At 42.1% G+C, this 22,187-nt stretch overlaps 2 protein-coding genes across 6 annotated transcripts in view; one reads left to right on the forward strand and one right to left on the reverse strand.

The window, feature by feature from the left end:
• Positions 1-11,607, reverse strand: part of SRGAP2 (SLIT-ROBO Rho GTPase activating protein 2) — a 248,467-nt gene extending 236,860 nt beyond the window's left edge. For all 3 annotated transcript variants that reach the window (XM_054563274.1, XM_054563273.1, XM_054563275.1), the window contains exons 1-2: positions 11,470-11,607; positions 9,037-9,643 (exon numbers count right to left, since the gene is read on the reverse strand). In XM_054563274.1, the coding sequence (XP_054419249.1) occupies positions 9,037-9,103 (67 nt within the window). In that variant the 5' untranslated portion in view covers positions 9,104-9,643; positions 11,470-11,607. The remainder of the gene's footprint in view (positions 1-9,036; positions 9,644-11,469) is intronic.
• Positions 11,608-13,072: 1,465 nt separating this feature from the next.
• On the forward strand, positions 13,073-21,765 carry FAM72A (family with sequence similarity 72 member A). 3 transcript variants are annotated; one of them, XM_054562913.1, is made up of 4 exons: positions 13,073-13,224; positions 15,346-15,423; positions 18,266-18,390; positions 21,632-21,765. In XM_054562913.1, exons 1-4 carry the CDS (start codon positions 13,073-13,075, stop codon positions 21,724-21,726), a joined length of 450 nt encoding a protein of 149 aa, XP_054418888.1. In that variant the 3' UTR covers positions 21,727-21,765. The 3 variants fall into 3 exon arrangements, with proteins under 3 accessions (XP_054418888.1, XP_054418889.1, XP_054418890.1); XM_054562914.1 differs by having other exon boundaries at positions 13,073-13,104; XM_054562915.1 differs by lacking the exon at positions 18,266-18,390 and having other exon boundaries at positions 21,632-21,638.
• Positions 21,766-22,187: the final 422 nt, after the last annotated feature.

Below are 22,187 nucleotides of genomic sequence, written 5' to 3' on the forward strand. Positions count from 1 at the left end.
ACTGCATTTGTAAAAAAAAAAAAAAAGACTCTGTCTTCCCCCTAACACACCCTCCGTGGGCATCCTAAAAATATCCACAGAGGTGTACTTCCCAGCTATTTGTCCTTCCTAACAAATATATGTCCAGTTCAGAACACTCACTCACAATGTATAAATGAAGTCAAGGCTACTTAGTGCCAAATGACTTGAAAACCCTGGACTAAGAGTTCTCCCGTTTATCCCTTCGAACCTTTCCTCCCATCTATCATAGAGCATGTAGCCGCTTCTAACAAGGCAAGAGCTCTCCAGACCCAAGCTTCCAACAGCTCCTTTTCCATGTCAACTCAGTTTTAACTTCTGGACAAAAAGTACTTAAACTTTCTGAATTTTTACACTTCGAACAGCTGTTTAAAATGATAAATAAATCCTGGAAAAATATAGAATGTGTTTTTCAATTATAGGAAACCTTACTTTTGTTTTAAACTCTTTGGAATTTCAGAGTTAATATTTTTCGTGGTTTCCAAGGAAAGAGACATAGTTGAAGGAATTTGATCAACTCAATTATAGCTTGAAGGGATTCTAAAGAGGGCAGTAGGAGGGTAAAAAAGGAAAAACACCTCCCACTCGGGAGCCTCCACATGCTATATAGTTTGTATCTGTCCTTGCGCAGTGACACTATTCACAATGTTTGATCCACTCTGAATTCCACGTAACATTAACATACGGAGAAGGCTTTTCTTTGCAGTAGGGAGAGAAATGCAGAAGCACGGCATCAAGGCACTGTCACATCCAACCCCAACTCAGAAAGCATGTACATTCAATTGATAAGCATCTCAGTACTTACTATGTGCCGGAAGCTGGACGCATGAACATGACAGTTCTAAAGGTACTCAGTAAGTTGTAAACAAAGCGATATAATTGAAAAGGTTGCAATGTGAAATGGTGAGTGCAGTAATATAAGCAAGCGGAAGGACACTGCCGAGGAGATGCTGAGGGCGCATGTACTAACCTTGTGCAGAAAAGGGGAGATGCTGAGGAATCCTGCACAGGGTCACTGTGCGGAGAACAGCGATAAGCAGATAAGACTTCATGGAGATGAGTGGTAGCATCTAAGCTGGACTTTAAAGGATGAGTAAGTGTTTTCCAGGTTCAAGAAAAGAACCCATTCCAGAGAGGACATAGCATGAAAAAGCATGAAGCATGAAACAACAAAATATCATAATGAAACTAGAGGCAGTTCAGCTTTATGGTATTATATAACAGGCGCTGGATAAGTAGTAAGTAATGAATGTGAAGTCTTGTATGCTATGATCTTAAAGTAAATTTGTTTCTTTTAAAAAAAATCACTTTGGGGCTTTTGTGCAAGGTATATTGTCAAGATCAAATTAAGAAACTATTTCTAAAAATATTATTTGTAGTAGCCCAGGTCATTCATTTATGCATTCATCATTATAGCCAATATATATTTACTAGGAGCTACCAATTAGGCTACAATACTGTTATAGACAGGTCTCCTATGTGAATAAACTCCCAATATAAGAGCTACTTACTTACCATTTAATATTTGCCATACACTGAGCTAGCATTTTATATATTTGCAATAAACCAGCAAGGTAGGTCTTGTTTATGTCACAGAAAATGAAGTATGGAAGAGAGGATGAGGAACTTGAGCCAGGTCACTGACAAAGAAGGTAATGCTGTCAAGATTCCAGCTGAGGGCTGGTTCCAAAGTTGCGTTCTTTGCATTGTATTACACAACCTCAAAACATCCCTACCAGAAGTCCAGTAGAAGACAGAAGACTGAAAGACAAACATTTAAAATATAAGGCAGTACAAGATCAACACCATAGTGCTGTGTGAATACCCTAGAGGGAAGGGTCATTTCTGATCAGAGTGACCAAGGAAGGCATCCTGCTTTTACTGGAAGGGTGGGACTTCAGTAGGTGGAGATGTAAAACTGGGTAGGGAGAAAGGGGTATTCCACGAACAGCGCTTAGAACTCAGACTCTGGTGACAGCCGATGTTCTAATTCTTGTTTCATTATTTACCAGCTGCAGCCGTGGGACAAGTCATTGAATCTCCTGTACCTCACTTTCTTCATCAGCAAAATGGGATAACAGCAATAATTCCTCCTGGAGTTGGTATAGGGATTAGGAATTAATCTACAGTATGTAGAGTATTTAGTACAATGCCTAGGACACAGTAAGTCCCAAACAGCAAAATGTTAGCTAATAGTACAATAAATGCATTGAAATAATGGCAAATAGTTCAGATAGGCCTCCAATCCTCTTAAAGTAAAATGAGAAATACGGTTAAAATGATAAAATTGAGGCCAAGATTGAGAACCACGTTAACGTCCACCTGGGAAGTTGGTCTCTGCTCAGCAGGCAATATGGAATCAATCATTAGAGGAAAGAAGCTATATTCATAACACTCTGAGATCTCCCACGGGAGCCCCCAGCCCCTCCCCTCGGCATCTGGCTCACTTATGACCCCTTCAGAAGAGGTATGAGGCCACAGGGACTGGTTCAAGCCAGGTCTATGGGAAAACAGATACTGTTAACTCCTAGTATGTACAAGACTTTTTTTCTTTCTCCCCCTAAACTATGCCCTCCCTCCTAAACACAGTAATGGCTACAACATAATTATGAACCCAACTTCCCTAGGAGTCTATCTTTATTCAAAAAGGTTAAATAAATTTTCCAGGAACTAACATGCGCCGCTTGAATCGCTATTACTTTTTTAAACTTGATAATATCTGGCTTTTACTTATCTTTAAGCTAAAGTCATTTCTATAATGGGGTTATTATGTTATATATTCACACATTATAATGAAGAAAATTGATTGTGATGGTTTCCTGAGTGTTTAACATGTCAAAATTGATCAAAACTATTCCTTAAACATGAGCTGTTTATTATGTCAGTTAAACATCAATTAGGCTTTAAAAAAAAATACAGAAAATTTTACTAATTCATGAAATTGTTAAAAAGTATGAAGTTATTAATATATAATGCTCATATTATGAACATAAACTCATATTCATAAAATAAAAATATGAATGCATATATTAAATCTTAGCTCTAAAAATTTATGACAAGTGGTTAAATAAAGATGTATATGCAGGCTACTAAAACTCTGATGTAGAGGACATTTTTTAAAAATAGGCATACACCCTAGCTCACAATAGCACTATTTGCAGTTGCCAAAAGGTGGAAGCAACCCAGGTGTTCCCAGACAAATGAAGGAATAAACAAAATATGGTCTACACATACAATGGCCTTAAAAAAGGAAATTCTGACAAATGCTACATGGATAAAGCTTGAAGACATTATAGTAAGTGAAATTAGCCAGTCACACAAAGACAAATATTACATGGTTCCACTTATATGAGGTACCTAAAGTAGTCACATGGAGCGTGGGGGGTGGGGGGCGAGGGGGGCAGGGTGGAAGGGATAGTGTTCCCTGGGTACAGAGTTTCAACTTTGTAAGATGAAAAGATGGTAGTGATGGTTGTACAACAACGCGTATGTACTAAATGCCACTGGATATAAGAACGATTAAGACGCTAAATTTTATGTGGTGTATTGTATCAATACAATTAAAGAGAGAGACATGGGAGCCCCTACACATTATTGTAAAAGTCATTAAAGGTGTTATTTTTGTCATTTTAAAAAAACCTTTTTAAGAGCTCTCATTATTTATATTTGAAGCAAACAACTTCTGAAGTAACGTTCCCAGATTCCCCAAAAGGCCAATTCAATAGCTAACACCAGATTAAAACTGTTCACTTGAATTTTATTAGGAGTAGAAGTCTACACATTGACTTTTTCCCTGCGACATGACATTGTATTTTCCTAGCAAAGCCCTCAGTCATCTAGAGTATAAGGTAAGCATTTCCCCATGAAGAAAACCTGTCTTCTGGAAAGGGAACCCTACAGGTGCCACCAAAACCCCACAGGTATCTGGAGCAAATAGTGGGAGTGTATGAGTCAGGGACTGGGCACCTGCTGATTTTTAAAGGGTGTGGGCTCTACATACCAGGGTCAGGTCAGACTCTGCAAACTTCATACTTCATAGCAGAGAAATGATCAGGGCTTGTCCAGGCTTTCCTCCTGTGCGGTGTGTGGCTGGCCATAGCTAACAACCTACGGCCTTCTCCAGAGGAATTTCAGCTCCCATATTCCAAGAGAACACCTAAACTGGAAAAGCTGAGGGCTCCTCAGGACACCGTTTCTAATCATGGCTGCTTTGTGCAGCACACAGCAGCCCAGTTCCTTGCCTGCCTCCTTCTCCAGGGTCCTTCAACTCTGAGACACAGAACACTTGAATTTTTCCAAGAGCTTCATTTTCTTCCAGGAGTTCGCCTGACTGCAGAGTCCTATTTTCCCTGAGCAAGGGAAGAGGAGCCTTCAATCATCTCACAGGAAAATGATAGCATCTGCTTGGGGATTCCAAGGAGATATTTTACTGTAGCTTTTCACAAACTGATTATATTTAAAGCTCCCTTGGGGAGTGGGGGCTGGGAGGAAAAAAGCTTCAGAGAAGACCTTCGCTGGCAGGAGTGAGGAATTGCTCAGGCCTCCCAAGGGAACAAGTTGTTTAAATACCAGCAATCCACATTCCCAAATGCATGTGCACACACAATATGTCTAGAGTTTTAAATTTCATCCCCTGCTCTGAATGGGTCCTGAAAGGGTTAAATTGTTCCAGGCAAAGGCCTGAGGCTTTTCTACCAAAATGCTCTAGATGGAAATTACAAAATTTCACTTCTCAGCTCTCGTGCACACCCACTATTCTTCTAAGACATTAAAAAAAAAAAAAAAAAAAAAAAGACAAGACCCCTAATATTCTGAAAAAAGAGAATTTGACTGCTCAGCACACAGGCCACTGTTTCAGATGATTCCTCCTGGAATACTTGCATGAACTGTCAATCTCAAGCTTCCTGAGGGACTGTAAAAACTCAAGGTATGGAAAGGGTAAAGGAAAAGTGGCCTTGAAAAAAGACAGGACAATAGCTGGGGCCGTATACAGTGATATGAACCCACCTAAATACCATGCAGATTATCGCCTCTAGTAACCTTGCAACTTACCATCTTTCACTGCTCCAATCCTAAAAGAAGCTAACAAGATAGAGGCCAAAAGGCCTTGGGTTATGACCATGAATCTGACCAGGGTTGTCAGGAATTTCCAGAGATTAATGTATATGAAAGAGCTTTGTAAATTGAAAAGAGCCATGTATAAGCACTAAGAATATTATTGCTGTCAAGTCAGACATTGAGAAGCATGAACTTTCAAAGGAATCTGAACACCCACAAACCAGAAACAATGGTGGTTTTTAAGAAGGTAGCTACAAAGCAGGCAAGCCCCTCATAAAACCACATGGGGTAGAGTTGGGTCTGCAGCCTCAAAAGTCCTTCAGGGTACATGCAAGCAGGTGGTTTTAAGGGAGGCAAAAACCATGGGACCGATAGGGTCCCACACAGTCCACTAAGAGTCTACTTGATTCAAACCGTCTGACTGAAAAGCAGGACCCAGGACTGTAGTCAAATACATAGAGAACAACAGCAGCCAATGATTAGACAGTTTACCTGTTCATTTTACAGGTCTAGAGCAGTGATTTTCAACCGTTGTGCCAAAAGAATTTTTAACACCTACCATCAATACCTGACTATTTAGTCAGGGTCACTGACCTTTTTTCCCTTGGACAGTCAAATAAAAAAATGACAACAGCCAACACAAGATAGCTGTTCAGTGTGAATGAATTGAAATTATACCTATTTTTTTTTTGTCAGATCAGCAAAAAAAATATATTTTTTGGTGTGCCATAAAATTTTAGTAATTAGTTTACGTGTGCTGTGAGATGAAAAAGATTGAAAATCTCTGGTCTAGAGGGTTTAAGTAACTGGCCCAGGATCAATTTCACTGCTACTGGAGAAATTTGCTAGAACTCAAGTTTCATTCCTAGACTTGTTTCCTATCATTTAAGAGCTGGCACTTTGGGAATGAACAGGCAATACAACCTTAGAGGTCAGAGAGAGGAAAGGTTAGCTAACATAGGAGCAGACTGTGCTATTACTGAGCACTTATAAGTGCCAGATACTCTGCTAAATGATTTTTATGTACTATCTCATTGAATCCTAACAACGACCTTAGCAAAAGCACGTTATTTTCCAGGTTAGGCAACTGAAACTCATGTACAAGTCACATAAGGCCCAAGGTACAAGGCAAGCAAGTGGCAGAACTGAGATTTAAACCTGGATCCCTTAAACTCAAAAAACTTGTGCTCTTAACCACCAGACCAAAATAGCAATTTTCTTTTTTATCTTGGCATCTGTAAGAGAAGGAGCACTGACAGCACTCTGAGTCCCAGGTAACACATAAAAGGGTGAAAGTCATCATTGTGACAAGGGCTTCCAGCTAATGGGGGAGCAAAGCTAACCCAACCCAAGTCCTTTGTCTCCAAGGTCTGTGCTCTTCTACTGAGACCATGGGCTCTAGAGTGTAAGCTCCAAGTGGGAGGGGACTTTGTCTTTTTGACTGCCACATTGTCACTCCCAGAGCATATAAAAGACACTCTAGAGTTGATGAATAAAGTAATGAAGTCAATCTGCTCTGTGACCTTGGGGGGAGGGGAGGCTTTTTATCCTCCCTAAGCCTGTTTCTTCATGCAGCAAATAGAGAATGAAATAATATCCACCTCCAGGGTTGATATGAGAATTAAATGAGACAATTTTTATAAAGGGCTTGGGGCAGGCTGGAACATAATGAGCACCCAAAATGTAATCTATTATTATCATATTACTACTGTTATTTATTGACAAATTTTGGCTTTCTAAGGATTTTTTCCCCTCTACCATGGTCAGACGATGTTTCATAATAAACATCAACAGAAGAGAATAAAGAATTGTGAGTTGGTAACCTGCTTCTAGTTTCAGATCTACGAAAACCTAGCTGCATGACCTTGAGCGAGGCTCTTATTTTTCTGTACTCTCCTCAGCTATAAAATGAGGGTCTAAACTGTTCAGTTTCATAAGCATTTATTGGGCACCTTCACTGAGTAAGACATCATGTTCAGCCACCTATACAATCTAGGAATAGTGTCAATGGAAAAGTATCAGAGCAAAGCAAAACAGCCCTGTGCCTATGGCAAGGTGAAGGAGAAATCCCAAGTTGCCAACTTCCTTACACCATCTCAATGGGAAGTGTTTGTAAATACACAAAGTGTTTAATTTTGATACACTCATGAGAAATCCTTCACCATTAAGGAATCAGCAGATACACTTCTATTAACATCTATCAGCCTTGAACCTTCCAAAAAGTGAACCTGTAAAATCATTTTGCACCTTAGTCAAATGGCACTGCTGAAGAGAAATCTGGGAAAGTCAAAGTTATTCACACTCCCTATGGCAACAATTAAGAATAGGATGTGCTAAAAAAAAACACACAAAAAAACAAGAATAACATATCTGGTTAAAACTGCGGTGGGGGTGGGGAAGGGATTCCAGGAGCAGAATGCAGTGCATCTGGACAGGACACAGAGGTAGTAGCTTATTGTTTACAAAAACAGGACTGGACTATGAACAGTACAAGAGCCCCAAGACCTCAATTATAACTCACAACCACACCTCTCCCAATCTCAGTTCAACTGACGGTATCAATCAGTCAACTTCCCCATCTTCTGTAAGAAACCCACCAATATTTGCAGCCAAGTGGCTCGAAGGTCCCCCCGGCACCTCCAGCACTGACCAAGCTGATGACATTAAAAGGATCCCACAGGCACAATAGGTACTTCAAACTACCTTCCAACCTTCTAAGAGATAAGACAGCTGCCCGTTTCAAACCCTAACTCTACACCCACCCCAGACAATCATTAGAGGGGAGACATGGCCCTTTCCAAGTCTTGTGTGATAGGAAAGGTCTCCCAGCATTGGTGCAGGGAAAGAAGGAGGGGCCCCTCCCTCTGTACTCTGAAACAAAGGAAAACCCAGAGCTTCAACCATGTGGTGTAACATTGGAGGCCACCCACCTTTCCCACTCCCCAGCTGAGGAGGTCTCGATGGGCCAGAGCCACATGGCTCTTCCCAGTCATTGGCCTTGCACAAACACATGCTGGGGCTCTTACAAACAGGCAGGAACCCCTTCTATTGGAACTGCTGGTTTTAAAAAAGGCTATCTTGAACGGGCTTTGATTCACATGCCAAGTCAGGCAGTCCACTGGATGTGAAGGTCCTTTAGTTTCTCCGTCTCCACATTATGCTTTACCCTTCACATTTTTGCAAAGATAAGTGGGTTGTTAAAAGCATGTATTCTGGAGCAGAGAGTGACTATGCAGAAGGGTTAAACAATAATGTCTTCCCATCCTCCAGGATGAGCACCACCTAGCAACCCCAACATCCCAACTCCATTCAGGTTTAGGTGAGGGCGGAGACTGGGCGTGAGAGACCTTATCCTCTCTGTTCCCTGATCTCTAGCTGAATGCAGGGCAACCAGAGACCTGGCTGGCACAAGGTACACCCAAAGTGGCTACAGAGTTTCTGTGTTGGATGCCATAACAAATGTCATGTCTGGATATAGTGCATCAGGAAAAAACCCCTCTCCCAGGGCTCTCCAAAAAGTACACATTCTCAAGGTTGTCTTTCTCTGTGTGGACTCCTCTTCAACCTCGGGAATAAATTCCCTAACACCTGTCAGATTTCAGCAGTCCTTCAAGGAACCTGACCCAGACAACCATAGGCAAATTGCCGCCTTTCTCTCACCAAGAACCTCCGGCCCCTCCCCCCACCCTATCCAGCTTTGGGGAAAGGGCTGCCCAAATAATGGCCAGCCCTACAGGAACAAACCCTGAAGATGACTCAGAAAATCCCTTTCCTGAGCCTGTAGCCCCTGGCATTGCCCGTCCCTCCGAGGCTCAGACCCACCTATAAAACCACCTCTGAGGTCAGCCTGCCCCCACCTGCTCCACCCAAAAGAAATGAATCTCCTGAAAATCAGGGTGGAAATACATGCCTCAATGGTCCACAGAGCATATGCATCACGCTATTTTTCCAAGCCCTTACCTTTGACCTGAGTATCGTACTCTGCTATGATCTCCTTATCCTTTTTGAATTTGGCTGGAGACGTCATGTTTTCCTTCTTTCTTCCAAATTCGAATTGTGAATTGATAGATCCACGGGAAAAATCCAACCACCGAAATCAATACCTCCAAGACCGCTTCTCCCCAGGGCAGAAGGGGCCCCCCGCGGTGGTCTCCAGCGCTCCGGGGAGCGCGGGGCTGCGGGCTGGGCAGGCGGCTACGGCGGGCACATGCAGACGGTGGGCGCTGGGGCCGGGCGCGGCAGCTGGTTCCTGTGCTAGAGCCCAAGCAGCAGGCTCAGCATTAGCCGGGAGAACTGCAGGGCCCGGAGGCTGGCCTGGGGTCTGACATCAACGACACAGGCTGGGAGTGCAAGTCCTTCCGCACAACATGGTGTGGAGGGTGCGGGGGTGTGGACGCGCCCAGCTGTGTCCTCGGGAGGGAGTGGGTGCCTATCTGGGTGCCGGGGGAGGGATGGGCGTGCTTCGCGGTTTTTGTTGCACAGGCTCGAAGATGCCGCAAATCAAATCCCAAACGGGAGCCGCAGCAGCACGGACTGGATCGGAAGTCGTTTGCTCCGGTTCACTTGCCTGTAAATGCAGGGAAAAGGGGAGGGGGCGATCAGCCCCGGCACAGATCCTAATCGCTGCAAGGGTGGGGTAGGGGACGATGTTCCCACCCCAGCCCCAGCCCATTCATCTCCGAGAAACGCCACCCGGCCGGAAGAGCTCCGCGCGGTTGACGTGGGGAAGCTCCCTCTGGATTTTGTTTTAAAGCTGAAAGACAACACTTCGGAGCAACCGCCCGAGCTGGCTTCGGGTGGGGACTGCGGCGGGAACGCGGGGCTCCGGGCGGGGACTGCGGCACCTCGCCGGGCCTCTCAAGCCCCGCCAGCGCTGGGCAGCAGCCAGCCGTAGGGTGCCCTCACTGCCCAGCCTCCGACTCGGCCCCTGACCCCCGGCGAGGCAACTCCCTGGACATCAAAGGGGATCAAAGCCGGGGAGGGACAAGCCACCCGGGCACAACTTTTCTTCCCCTCCTGCCCCTCCTCCCAGTTGTTTTGTTTTTGGTTACTAGCTTCTCTTGGCAGCAAAATGTTGAGGGTGGGAGGGGGAAGTGTGTGAGGGGGGGAGATCTGCAGGAAAAAGCCTGCTCGGCACGGGACACATCCAGGAAAACAATGTGGTCGGCAGAAGCAGGAAACGGGTTAGAAACGAGGGTCGGAGTCGGGAAAACCGGGAGGCGGGGGTGGTGGGGAGCGGGTGAGGAAGGCAACCGTCGCCTGCCCCAAGCCAAGGATGAGAGACTCTAAATGCTATCCCCAACATTTTTTGTCACCCAAACCCCAAGATCCCAGATACCGCACCCAATCCCGGGTGTGGGGGCGGGGTGGGGGTGGTCGTGGAGAGTCGCAGTCCCGACTCCTCGCACCAGGAGGTGCCCGAGGAGATCCCGCCCCTGCTCTAGCCCAGGAGGCGGGAGGAAAGCCGGCGGGAGCGCAGAGCCGCGCGCCTCGCTCCCCGGCGTGCCGCAGCTGCCATCCTCACTGCTTGGCCGCTCCTTTCCCTCTCTGTGCCGGGAGGAAGAGGCTCTCGCCGGTGTCTCCCACTGCCCGCTCCCGGAGGAAGGGCCGCACGGAGCGAGGAAAAAGGAGAAGGGACGGCGAGGTGGTTCGGGCGGGCAGGAAGCGGGGAGGGAAAAAGAAGGGGTCTTGAGGCTGCACGGGAACCGAGGGTAACTAGAGCTGCCGCACACGCTTGTAAGACGGGGAGAGGGCGAGGGGAGGATTACCTTCAAGGTGGAGGGAGAGTTAGAAAATTATCATGGGCCAGTGTGTTACATGGAATGCAGGGATGTTAGCAACTTTGGGGACCCACATTTTGGGTCTGGGAGTGCGAAGAGGAGCCGTTCCGGGCGGGCCGGGGGCTGGGACCCGGCACTAGCCCCGGAAGCAGTGCGGCACACCCATCCCGGGTCCAGGGCTGTAACCCAGCTGTCTGCCAGGGCTTGGAGACAGGTTTAAAGGGCAGCCCGTGGTTTCGGGTGATGCCAACGACGGCTGCCCCAAGTTGGACCAAGGTTGCCCCAGTGCAGAGGACTTGGGAAGGGGGCTGGGTACGGGTTGTGCGGCGGAGTACGAGCCAGGGCACAGCCCCAAGCGGTGCGGTGAAGGGCGGAGAGAGACGCAGTCCTGACAACTATTACGGGCTGTACCCGAAGTTTTGGAGAAGGTCTCGAGGGAGGCGGTCTGAGAGATTGCGGGGGAGGGGGTCACAGGGATTACAGGCATCACCGCTAAAGCAATGCAGCAAGCAGCATCCGCGCCCTCTCCTTTCCGCCCCAGCCCAGGTTTGTTCTGTCGGGGCTGCAGCCCCGCGGCCGGGAAGAAGAAAGGGGAGAGGGAGGGAGCCTTTACCTGGCTCTGACGCGACGGGTCCCAGGCCCCCGGGTCCGCTTTCCACTTAGAGTTCGCCTCCCCTCTCGTCCCCGCCACCCGCTCCTACGCAGATTGGTCCCCTAGTCCCTGCGGGAGCCTCGGCCAACTCCGCAGGACCCCGCCGGGAAGCGGAGCCCACCCCTTTGCCAATCACCGCCCGCTTGCTATCGACCGATGGGGCCTGTAGCCAATAGGAACAGCAGATCCTGAGAGTCCAGGAACGAGGAGGAGGGACTGGCTAAACTTCGAGCAGTGACTACCAGTACTGAGGCACAGTCACGGAGTAAGCTCCTCCCCCGGCGGCCAAACCCTAAAGTAGAATTAATGGGCGGGAATAAGTTGGCACTAACAACCAAACACAAATTCTTGAGGAAAGGTACGACCAATTGGACAGGGGTGAGGGGAGGGGCGTTGCGGAGAATTTTAGCCAATAGAGAGTGGAGACTTGTGTGGAGTGCAGATCGTCTTCCAATAAGAAGCGCGGGGGGTGTCTTGCCTCTTTCACTGGGAAGGCCCGCCTAAACCTCCCGGAACCCACCAATGAGATTGGTAGTGGGGCCACGCTAGGCCAACCAGAAAGTCGAAGTGACCTCGGCACCGTTACTGGGGCGGGGCGTGTGGCCTCCTCACCACTAAGATCTCATCAGGGGCTCCCGAGCCTTCCAATGTGGGACGTGGGCGAGCTCTAGCTCTCCCAATCGGTGTGCGGCGCTGGAAATTCAAACTGACAGACGGTTGGGAAAGCAGAGAGAGCGGAAGAGGGGGCAAAAAACGACGTGTTCGGTGACAGAGACCCCAACGCAGACTGAGCCCCCAAAAGCGACCTCCGTCCCGCCCCACCATCTCCACCGCACGTTCTGGAGCGGCCGCTCCGAGAGAGACCTGTGGGGAAAGCTGGGGGCACGAGGGAGAACTGAGGGGAGGGGGACGCGAGAGCCGGCACGCTGAGGGCTGAGGGCTGCGGGCAGAGGGCTGCTGGGAGAGAAGCGTAGCGGGGTCGGAATAACGAGCCGAGCGGAGGTGGGTCGCGGGAGAACTGAAGAGAAGCAGGGATCGTCCGGGTGGGAGGAGCTCAGGGGATTTCCGTATCCTGGGAAGAGGAGAAAGATTTCCAAAGAGGAGGCGTGGAGACTTAGGTAGGGAGACTTAGTCTGCGATCTGACAGAAAGGAATTCGACTTCTTGGAGGGAGGGGCTTAATAAAGGAGAAGCTTTAAAAGAGGTTGTACTGGACACGCTTAGGGAATTGCTAAAGGGGCGGGAGCTAGAGTAGAGGATCCTTTTAGATGGGAGGCAGGGAAAACGGTGGAGAAGTTCCCGAGGCTAGCTGAAGCTCGGCCCTCCCCATTTCAAACTCCACTCCTTCCCCGGAAAGTTAAAAGGGAAGCCAAGATTGCAGCTGCTCTACCTGTTCCTGCTCTCCCAGGGGAAAACAGAAAAGAACTCTTTTCCTTCCCAATTTCGGGGCTTAGAAAAGCGTGGGGCCCCACAATAGTATTTTTTGCCTAGGGGAATCAAATTAGGAAGGGTCTTGCTCCTGTTTCCATTTTCAAAATCCCACCCCTCATCCTTCCTTGGACGCCATGTCTACCAGCAGTTGTAGTTTCAAGGACCGGTACGTGTCCATTCTGTATTGCAAATTCTGTAAACAAGCGCTCAGCTCTAGGGGAATGAAGGCTGTTTTGTTGGCTGATACTGAAATAGACCTTTTCTCGACAGACATCCCTCCTACCAAGTAAGTCATGCTAGTGGCGGGCAACGGTAGCCTTTAACTAAATGGGAAAATCTGATGGCTTGGACCTCTGGGAGTCAACAAGGAGATTATTATTTTGGTGTTCCAGCCACTCCCACCAGTCTGATGAACCCCTTGGAGTAGAACTAAGTGGGCAGACTGTCTGGACAAAGTCTGTGGTTAGGCCAGAGTGGTCGGTCCTGATGTAATGCTTCTAGTCACGTGACCACGTCCCTTCCGCTGGATCCCTGGCACTAAGCCCTGCCCGGCGATCCTACCTCCCTGGATCCAGGCCGTGATCTCGACACCGGGGAAGTTCAGGGAAGCTTTCCTGTACTGTGAGAGAGGTCAGGTTTTTCGTTTTCATCCATAGTTTCACACCAAAAAAGTCATAGTTTTCAACCATTATTTGCAATTGACATGCTGAATTAGATTGTTCATATAATTCAGTATTCTTTTCTCAAGAATTTCTCTTTTTCTGAATGAGAGATTAGATTTTTATGGGGTGGAAATAGAGACAGCCCTAAAATAATCCTTTTCTCCCATAAGGCCTATTTTGGATATCACGCAATCACTTGTGTAATTTAATGCTTTTAAATACTGTTTTCAGTCACTATCCAATTTCTGGTGTAGAGCTTTTAAGAACTTGCTTTCTACTTGGAAAAATAACCGTTTTATTTGACTCAGATATACCTTTTTCTAGCCCTAAAAGGTAATTTCTCTTTCCGTAGTCAACATAGCCCTTACATGATTTTCAAGATTTAGCTCTTTATTGAATCTTTATCATTAAAATCAAAGAGAAATTATCCAAAATACGAGTTAATAACTATTCTTTGAACACAAGCCAGAGGAGACAGGCTAATAGTCATAATACTTTAAAATGAATTTCATTATAATGATAGAAACTTAAAAAAAAAATTCAATATAGTGAAAGCTAAGAACCCTTCCTCCTTTGAAATCTTTCTGAATTGGTTCAAGCATAGTCATGACTAATGACAAAGCCACATATTGCAGAGATAAATAGATTAATATTAAGTATGTGTGTGTGTGTGATGCGATGCAAAAAAATGCACTAGACAATAAATATGGAACCTGCTATTGCAAAGTTCCTATGAGTAAAATATTAACCCATTCATCTTTACAATAGTTTTCATAAGTAATAAGACAGTCACAAGGAGGGCTGAGGTATGTTCATTGTTAGAGGTTAGACTAGAGTCTAGAATCAAGTCAGTTCTTTCCTATTGTCTTTGCTTTATTGTAGGGGTTATAATAATATGGATTAATGTGTATGAATTGATGAACACAAGCAGTTTGTCATATTATGGCAAGCTCACAAATATTAACTGACTTAAAAATATACTATAGTTCCCCTTCAGACTCTTTTCAGTCTTTGGGCCTATAGAATTCATACTAAATCACAATCAAAAAAATATTTGATAGCAAGGATATGGAAAAATTGGAATCCACATGCATTGTTTGTGGGAATATAAAATGGGCTGCTGCTATGGAAAAGCATGGCAGTGCCTCATAAAATTGAAAATAGAATTACCATATGATCCAGCATTCCTGGGTATATATCCAAAAGAATTCAGTGCAGGACCTAAGTAGAGATATTTGCACATCCATGTTCTTAGCAGGATTATTCACAATAACCAAGCAGTGGAAGCAACCCAAATGTCCATCAATAGATGAATGAATAAACAAAATGAGTTATATGCATACAATGAAATATTATTCAGCCTTAAAAAGGAAGGATATCCTGTCACATGCTACTATATGGTAGGACCTTGAGGACATTATGCTAAGTGAAAATAGGCCAGTCTCAAAAGACAAATATGACATGACTCTACTTATATGTGGTATCTAAAGCAGTCAAATTCATAGAAACAAAAAGTATGATGATTGTCAGGGGCTGGGGGAAGAAGGTAATGGGGAATTGTTATTTAATGGGTATAGAGTTTTCATTTTACAAGATGGAAAGGGTCAGGAGATTTGTACAACAATGTGAATATACTTAACAGTTCTGAACTATAGACTAAAAATGGTTAAGTTAGTAAATTTTATGTGATATGTATTTTACAATTTTAAAAACATACATTTGACTCTACACTTTCTCCTCTCCAGCACAGTGGACTTAATTGGAAGATGCTATTTCACTGAAATTTGCAAATGTAAACTGAAGGACATCGCATGTTTAAAATGGTATTTATGGCAATATTCTAGATAGCCCTGGGTTTGGGAGATGGATGTTGACACCAAAGCAGACACAAAGGTTCAGTGAGCTGCATTGAACTCTGGTTATAATCTGTGCAAAGAGCCATTGAAAAAACATTTTTTACTTAGAGCTATTTTTTTAAGGGTCTTGTGACACTTTAAATTTGTAAATAATTTTACAATTTTAAAAAATTCATTGACAAATATATTTTTTAATTTTTAGAAAACGGCAGTGTACTTTAGAGGGAAAAGACACTTGGATTTACAGTTACAAAAATCAAACTTGAGCCCTCGCTCTACCCTTATTCTGTATGTGATCTTGAATAAACTCCTTAAACCTCTAAACCTCTAAAACTGTTTCCTTATTTAATTTATATCTTAAGAAGATAAACTTGAAAATATAGGAACTATCTTCTTAAGATAGAAATTAAAATACCTTTGGTGTTTGCCTTATAGAGATGTAAAGATCAAATGAATTAGGAATGTTAAAAGGTTTGATAAACTAAATTGCAACACAGATCAAAGCTATCACTATTTTCTTTTGAGAGGTAATTTGAGTGTTACTAGTCCATTTTAGAAGTTGAGATTTTCTCATTTAAATGGAGTTTGCATTATAAATTGTAATCTTAACAATTTAAGTTAGCAACCTCTTCTTTTGTGCTAACGACTTTAATTTTATTCATTCATTGATTCAAACTGTATAAACAGGCCCTCCAACCAGGTGCTAGTCATTGTTATAGGGGCTGAAAACAACAGTAAACAAAACAAAGACACTGGTCTTTGGGCATTATATTTTAATAGGAACACAATCAGTCAATAAGATATTTAAATAAATGAGACATTGAATACGCCAAGAAATGCTCCAACGGAAATAATAATAATGATAGAGAATCACAGAGGTTGGGAGAGTAGGTAAAAGCAATTTTTGATTGCATAGTCAGGGAAGACTTCTCATGAGAGGGTAACAAGTATTGAATCCTAAAGGATGAGAAGGAGACAGAAAGAATGTTCTAGGCAGAGGGAACAAGTTCAGAGACCCCAAAGCAAGACGAAGCTTAACAAGTTCAAGGAATAAAAAGATTGATGGCAGTGTGGCGGAGACATTGTGAACAATCTGGGGAGAGTAGTATGAGCAGATTAGAGATGTAGTCAAAACACAGATAATCAATACAAGTCGCATATTGAATTTAAAATTCTCCAGTAACCACATTTTTAAAAGTAAAAAGAAACAGGTGAAATTAATTTTAACCATGTATTTTATTTAACTCAATATATCCAAAATACTGTCATTTCAACGTGTTATTAATGAAATATTTTACATTCTATTTTTTATTCTTTGTCTTTTGAGTCTGGTATATGTGTTATACTAAACAGCACATTTCATTTCAGGCTGGCCAAATTTCATGGGTTCAATAGCCGCATTTGGATAATGCAGCTCTAAACCTTGGTATGAAGTGGTGTACTATTTGTTTTCATTTTTGGCCAATGAGAAGCCACTGAAGGGGTTTAAGAAGGGAGCAAAATGATCTGCTATGTCCCTACTAGAATATTAGCTCCATGAGAACAAAAACCTTGTCCACCACTATATTCCTAGCACCTAGAATAGTACCTAACACAGAATCCAAGCTCAATAAACATTAGTTAAATGAATGAATGAATGAACGAATAAGGGTAGTAATTAAAGCCATAGAATTTACTCTTGCAATAAGTCTTACAAATAACTGTCAGTCCAAGAATAACTGTAAGATTAGAAGACATATCTTAGGTGGGCTGCTACCTTTTACATAGTATTTTTGTAGAGCCTCACAAAAATGACTGACTCCCACCTCTTACTGGGTGAGAAATAATAAGAATTTTTACAACTCAAGGTATAAGCAGTTCATGTTGTCATTTAAAAAAAGAAAAAAGTGCACCCTGTCTGGTGTGGCTCAGTGGATTGAATGCTGGCCTGCAAACCAAAGAGCTACTAGTTCGATTCCCAGTCAGGGCATGTGCCTGGGTTGCAGGCCAGGTCCCCAGGTGGGGGCATTCAAGAGGCAACCAAACATTGATGTTTCTCTCTCTCTCCTTCCCTTCCCCTCTAAATAAATAAACAAACAAACAAACAAACAAATAGATTTTTTAAGTGCTAACTAAAATATCCCCTGTATGTTCACTCTACTTAGTAGTAACCATGTAAGGAAACAAAATTCTGTGGAAGAGTAAAGTACTTATAATCAGAGGCATAATCCTGAAGACAGTAAAAACTTTTGCAACTTTCTCTAGAGGCTGTGGATTTGCTTTTTTTCTGAATTCCCTCAAAAACACTGAAGATAAAATTAGAGCAGCCAGCTTGTGTTTGGTTTACAGGGGCTCTTGCTATCTTCCTATTCTTCCATATGTTGAAACAGTTTTTAGGTGCTGGAATGGAACTAGGACATATAAGAGCCCAGCTTGCCACCATTCTGGGGATAGCAAAAACCTTTTACCCACAGATCTGAATTTATTTAAAATATTTCGTGTGAACAGCATATCAATTTGGGGTGCTTTACAGAACAAATTACAAACTTATGCCATCTAGAAGCTAGCTTCTGAAGCGAAAATGCATAAAATAATACTAGCAAAGAATTGGAGGATGTGTTTGTATTATTTCACTTACCTTAAAGACTATTTTCCCACTTGACAATAGAAATGTAATCATTATTAAAGTAACTCGTATCCCAAAGATCCCAGCAATGAAGGATGTTAGGAGGAAATAGGGTCTTTATATCATCTATTTACATTAACACATAAAAATGCTTACATGGCCAGGTATTATACAGCATCTAACAATATTTACTTTCTTTTTTAGTGGGAACATTGTAGGTTATCATGTGATTGTTCCATGTTGTTCCTGCCTGCTTTCTTGTAACAACGGACACTTCTGGATGTTTCACAGCCAGGCAGTTTATGGTATTAACAGACTAGACTCCACTGGTAAGAAACAATTGACTCAGACATTCCTCTAACATTTGTCTATCACTATCTGAGTGAAACTCCCAGTAGATCATTTTAGTATTACCTCTGAAACCTTCTTACCTTCATTGGCTCCACTAGAGTAAAACGTTAATCATTCACTTATGGATACTACTAACCAAAACGTTAAACATTAAACATTCACTTATGTTTATACAATGACCATTGGCCATTTGCCAAAATAGAAATTTCATTGCCATTTCTAGTTTGGTCATTGTATTCAAGAGCCTTAAACTTGGCTGGATTTCTTGGGCCTTTTTAAATGAATACTTTAATTGCTCTAAATTGCTGCCTTGATACATATTATGACTCCAGAGAACTATGGAAGATTTGAGATTTAATAGTCAAGTGTGTGTGTAAGAAAGGGAGGGTGGGGAGCTGGGAGGAGAAATGATAGGTAACTTCTGTAGTTGGTATATTGCTTTAAGATAAAAATGGACATTTTGACATCTGTATTAATAAATTATGATGGGATTTTAGTCAAAAGAAATATTTAATACCAATGTGTTATATTAATTATTTAGTAGGAAAATATACAGCCAATTCTTAAAAGATATTTAAATAATATATTTTGTATTGTCTAGAGTCATTCAGTTTTGTTACAGAACACATGTTCTCAATGTCTAATACCTATTTACACAACAGACCAACTTGACATTTAGTGAGACTTTTTTAGTGGGAATTAAAATTTATAGAACTTTGTTTTATGGAACAAGTTTAAAGATCTTGACAGTCCAAGTTGATACTAACACTCAGGTTTTTTAATGTTTTAGTCTTTTTCATAACTTAAAATATATTCCTTTTTTAAAAGTATGATTTGCCTTAAAGACTAAATAAAAACATATCACAAATTGTAAACTAGGTTGTCAGGATCTTTAAACCCTCCAATTATGGTTGGGTTTTTATAGACTCTGATTTTTTTTTTTTTTTTTAATCACCTGGCATTTAATTGTGGCTCTCAACCATTTGGGGGCTCTTAATTTAAGATTCTAGTATGTTAAGAAGGACATTTTTGAGCAAGGACTTACCTGAACTTCCCTAGGTGAGATACAAGCTCCTAATTTAGGTTTCTAGTTTTATATTTGTGTTGCTTATGGGACACATTAAAGGAAGTTTCTGCTTTGATATTTTTCCTGCTTCATGGAATTTAAAACACAGGGTGGATATTTTTTAATTTTGATTTACTTTTTAATATTGGTCAGTTTTTCAAAGATAAAAGCCTAGCATTCTCCCATTTGCATTGAATCTAATCCACTAGAAACAGATGTATCACAGGATTTCCTTCCTTAACAGAAAAAGGAAGGTGCTGCTTCTGTCAGATCCAATCTCTTAGTTTATTTTTTCTTCTTTGAACCAATTGTGCTGAGCTACTCATGTCTCTGCGTATTGACTCCAAGAATATCAAACTTCTCCGTTGTAACCCTAATATTGTGATTAAAAGCAGGATTTTCTGGACGCTTGGTATAAAACAGGGTTTCTCATGGCTGTTGGAACTGTCCTTGAAACACCTGAATCAGCAGCATCAAAGGAATACAAACACAAGCTTTAAAATTCTAGAGTGTTTAGACTGAAAGGGCCCCAAGAAGTCTATGTTCTAGGCTAGCCTATACATGTAGCCCTGATTTCCCGAAACTTTTCTGAGGAAACTTGGGAAACCTCAGTTCAGATTCACTGGGTTTGGCAAATGCCCTCAGACGCAAATTTATTTCAGCTCTCCATTGACTTTTATGGGTTCTAATTGTTCCTTACATTCAATGCATATTACCAGAAGCAAAACACCATTTATTCCTGGGAAAAAGGTGTTTTTTATTATAAACAGTTCAAACACACACACAAAATTACAGAAAATAATATGATAGGCTTCTATATGCATAAAATAGTTGCTAACTTCTTGCCTGATTAGATTCCAGTATCTCCACCAAGAGAGACAGTTGATAGTTTCCACTGTTTCAACAGTGCAAACAGTGCACATTCTTGTATGTGTCTCCTTGGGCACCTGCTCCAGATGGGCAGTTAGAGGAAAGGATGAGTGATGGGCCATATTTGCAATGTATTTAATTTTTTTAAATTCACACAGTGGAATACTTTACAGAAATGAAAGGGAATGAGCTAAATCTTGCACATGTGGACATAGGTAAATCTCAAAAATACATTTAATGAAAAAGCAAATTAGAAAATATACATATAATGGCACATAATAAAAATTTAAATATATAAAACAATAATATATATAGTCTGTGGTTGCATACATTTGTAGTAAAGTAGTAAAAACATCCATGGTGTACTGGTAAGTGATGGAAACTAAATTCAAACCAAATTTCCAAATCCTGGCTCATTTCCATTCCACTCTGTGGTCACGGTGTTGGCATGTGTGGAGTGAGTATCCAGACTTGCTGAATTCTCCTTGTGCCCACACTGCTAACTGGACAGCTTGAGATCTGCTTTCTTGTTGGACTTCATTGGCTCTTCTAAAGGTGAATTTTTTCAGATTAGTGCTTTCAAGTTATAATATAGTACATGCTCAGAATAAACCATCTCATTATCCTTTACCATATATGCAGTCTTATTCTATATATTAATACCAGTGCTAGATTCTTTTATATGAACTCTTGACTGTCCTTTCACAATGAGGGTTTAGATGGTTGCTAAATTTAGTATATTGACTGCTACCACCTGGTCTGAAGTTTACAATTTTACCTTCACAGCCTCTAGACTAAAATCCACATATATCAAGGATTATTCATATTAAAACTGGCTCCAGAACCTTGCTTTTTTTTTAATCAGAAAAAAGGCACCAGCTATTTCCATGTTTGTTGAAGAGATGAGACTTATTCAGGTCTTTTCCCTGAACCCTCCAAAGAGACACTTAATCTAAAAGGATCTTGTGTGATCTCCATTCTCAAAACTCATTAAAATAGATTGGAAAAAGTATCATTGGAAAGTTATTATTGCATAATGTAGCTGGCGGCAGGGTTTGAGTAAATGGACTCCTAAGTACCTTTTGCAAGATTCTAGAATTCAAGGTCTTACTTAAAAAGGATTTGTCCTACATAAATAATATTATATAATTTTATCTGTGGTACATTATTTCATAGCTTTTCTCTTTACTGCTAACACTATGTTTTAATAGAAGAATGTTAGCATAAAAGGTTTCATCTAACAGTAGTTGGCACCAAATAATTTTATGAATTTTTATTTTCAGGTGTTAACTTCCTACTTTGGGGCAACTTGCCAGAGATAGAAGAGAGTACAGATGAAGACGTGTTAGATATCTCAGCAGAGGAATGTATTAGATGAATAGAATTGTGATAGATAAAATATTGAAACATTTTACTATTTAAACTATACATTAATGGATCAACTTTAAAATTTTTAGTAAGGATTTTCTAGTGATTGCTTTTTTTGGAACACAAAAATTGGGCATTTGTTGATTTATTTATTTGCTGTCTTAATTACCTGAATTTAATTTGAGCCAATGTAGTTCTTTTCTTCTACTTATACTTCTTTTTCTTCTTCTTTCTATTCCTCTACCCAATAAAAATTTATTCTTAAGTTCAGAAAGGAGGTCTTTTTTCACATGCCACTTGGCTATGTCCCAATTGGGGAAAGTTTTTTTTTTACAGCTAGATGCCAGGTACCATTATTTTACATTCCTGAATAAGGCACATTAGTACCCACGCATAAGTTCATGTATATAACCATGCATATATATGTGACGCTCAACTTGGAATTAAAGCTTAACAGAAAATTTTTAAAAA

This window comes from Pteronotus mesoamericanus, unplaced genomic scaffold (assembly GCF_021234165.1).
Source record: "Pteronotus mesoamericanus isolate MK-2021 breed Mesoamerican mustached bat unplaced genomic scaffold, CSHL_Meso_final scaffold_705, whole genome shotgun sequence".
In the NCBI taxonomy this organism is placed as follows: domain Eukaryota; kingdom Metazoa; phylum Chordata; class Mammalia; order Chiroptera; family Mormoopidae; genus Pteronotus; species Pteronotus mesoamericanus.

Excerpts from the sequence above, each read along its gene's own strand:
- FAM72A (XM_054562913.1), top strand. The coding sequence starts at position 13,073 with ATGTCTACCAGCAGTTGTAGTTTCAAGGACCGGTACGTGTCCATTCTG. Across the intron at positions 13,225-15,345 it reads ACAGACATCCCTCCTACCAA|CACAGTGGACTTAATTGGAA; the intron begins GTAAGTCATGCT and ends TCTCCTCTCCAG. Across the intron at positions 18,391-21,631 it reads TAACAGACTAGACTCCACTG|GTGTTAACTTCCTACTTTGG; the intron begins GTAAGAAACAAT and ends TTTTATTTTCAG.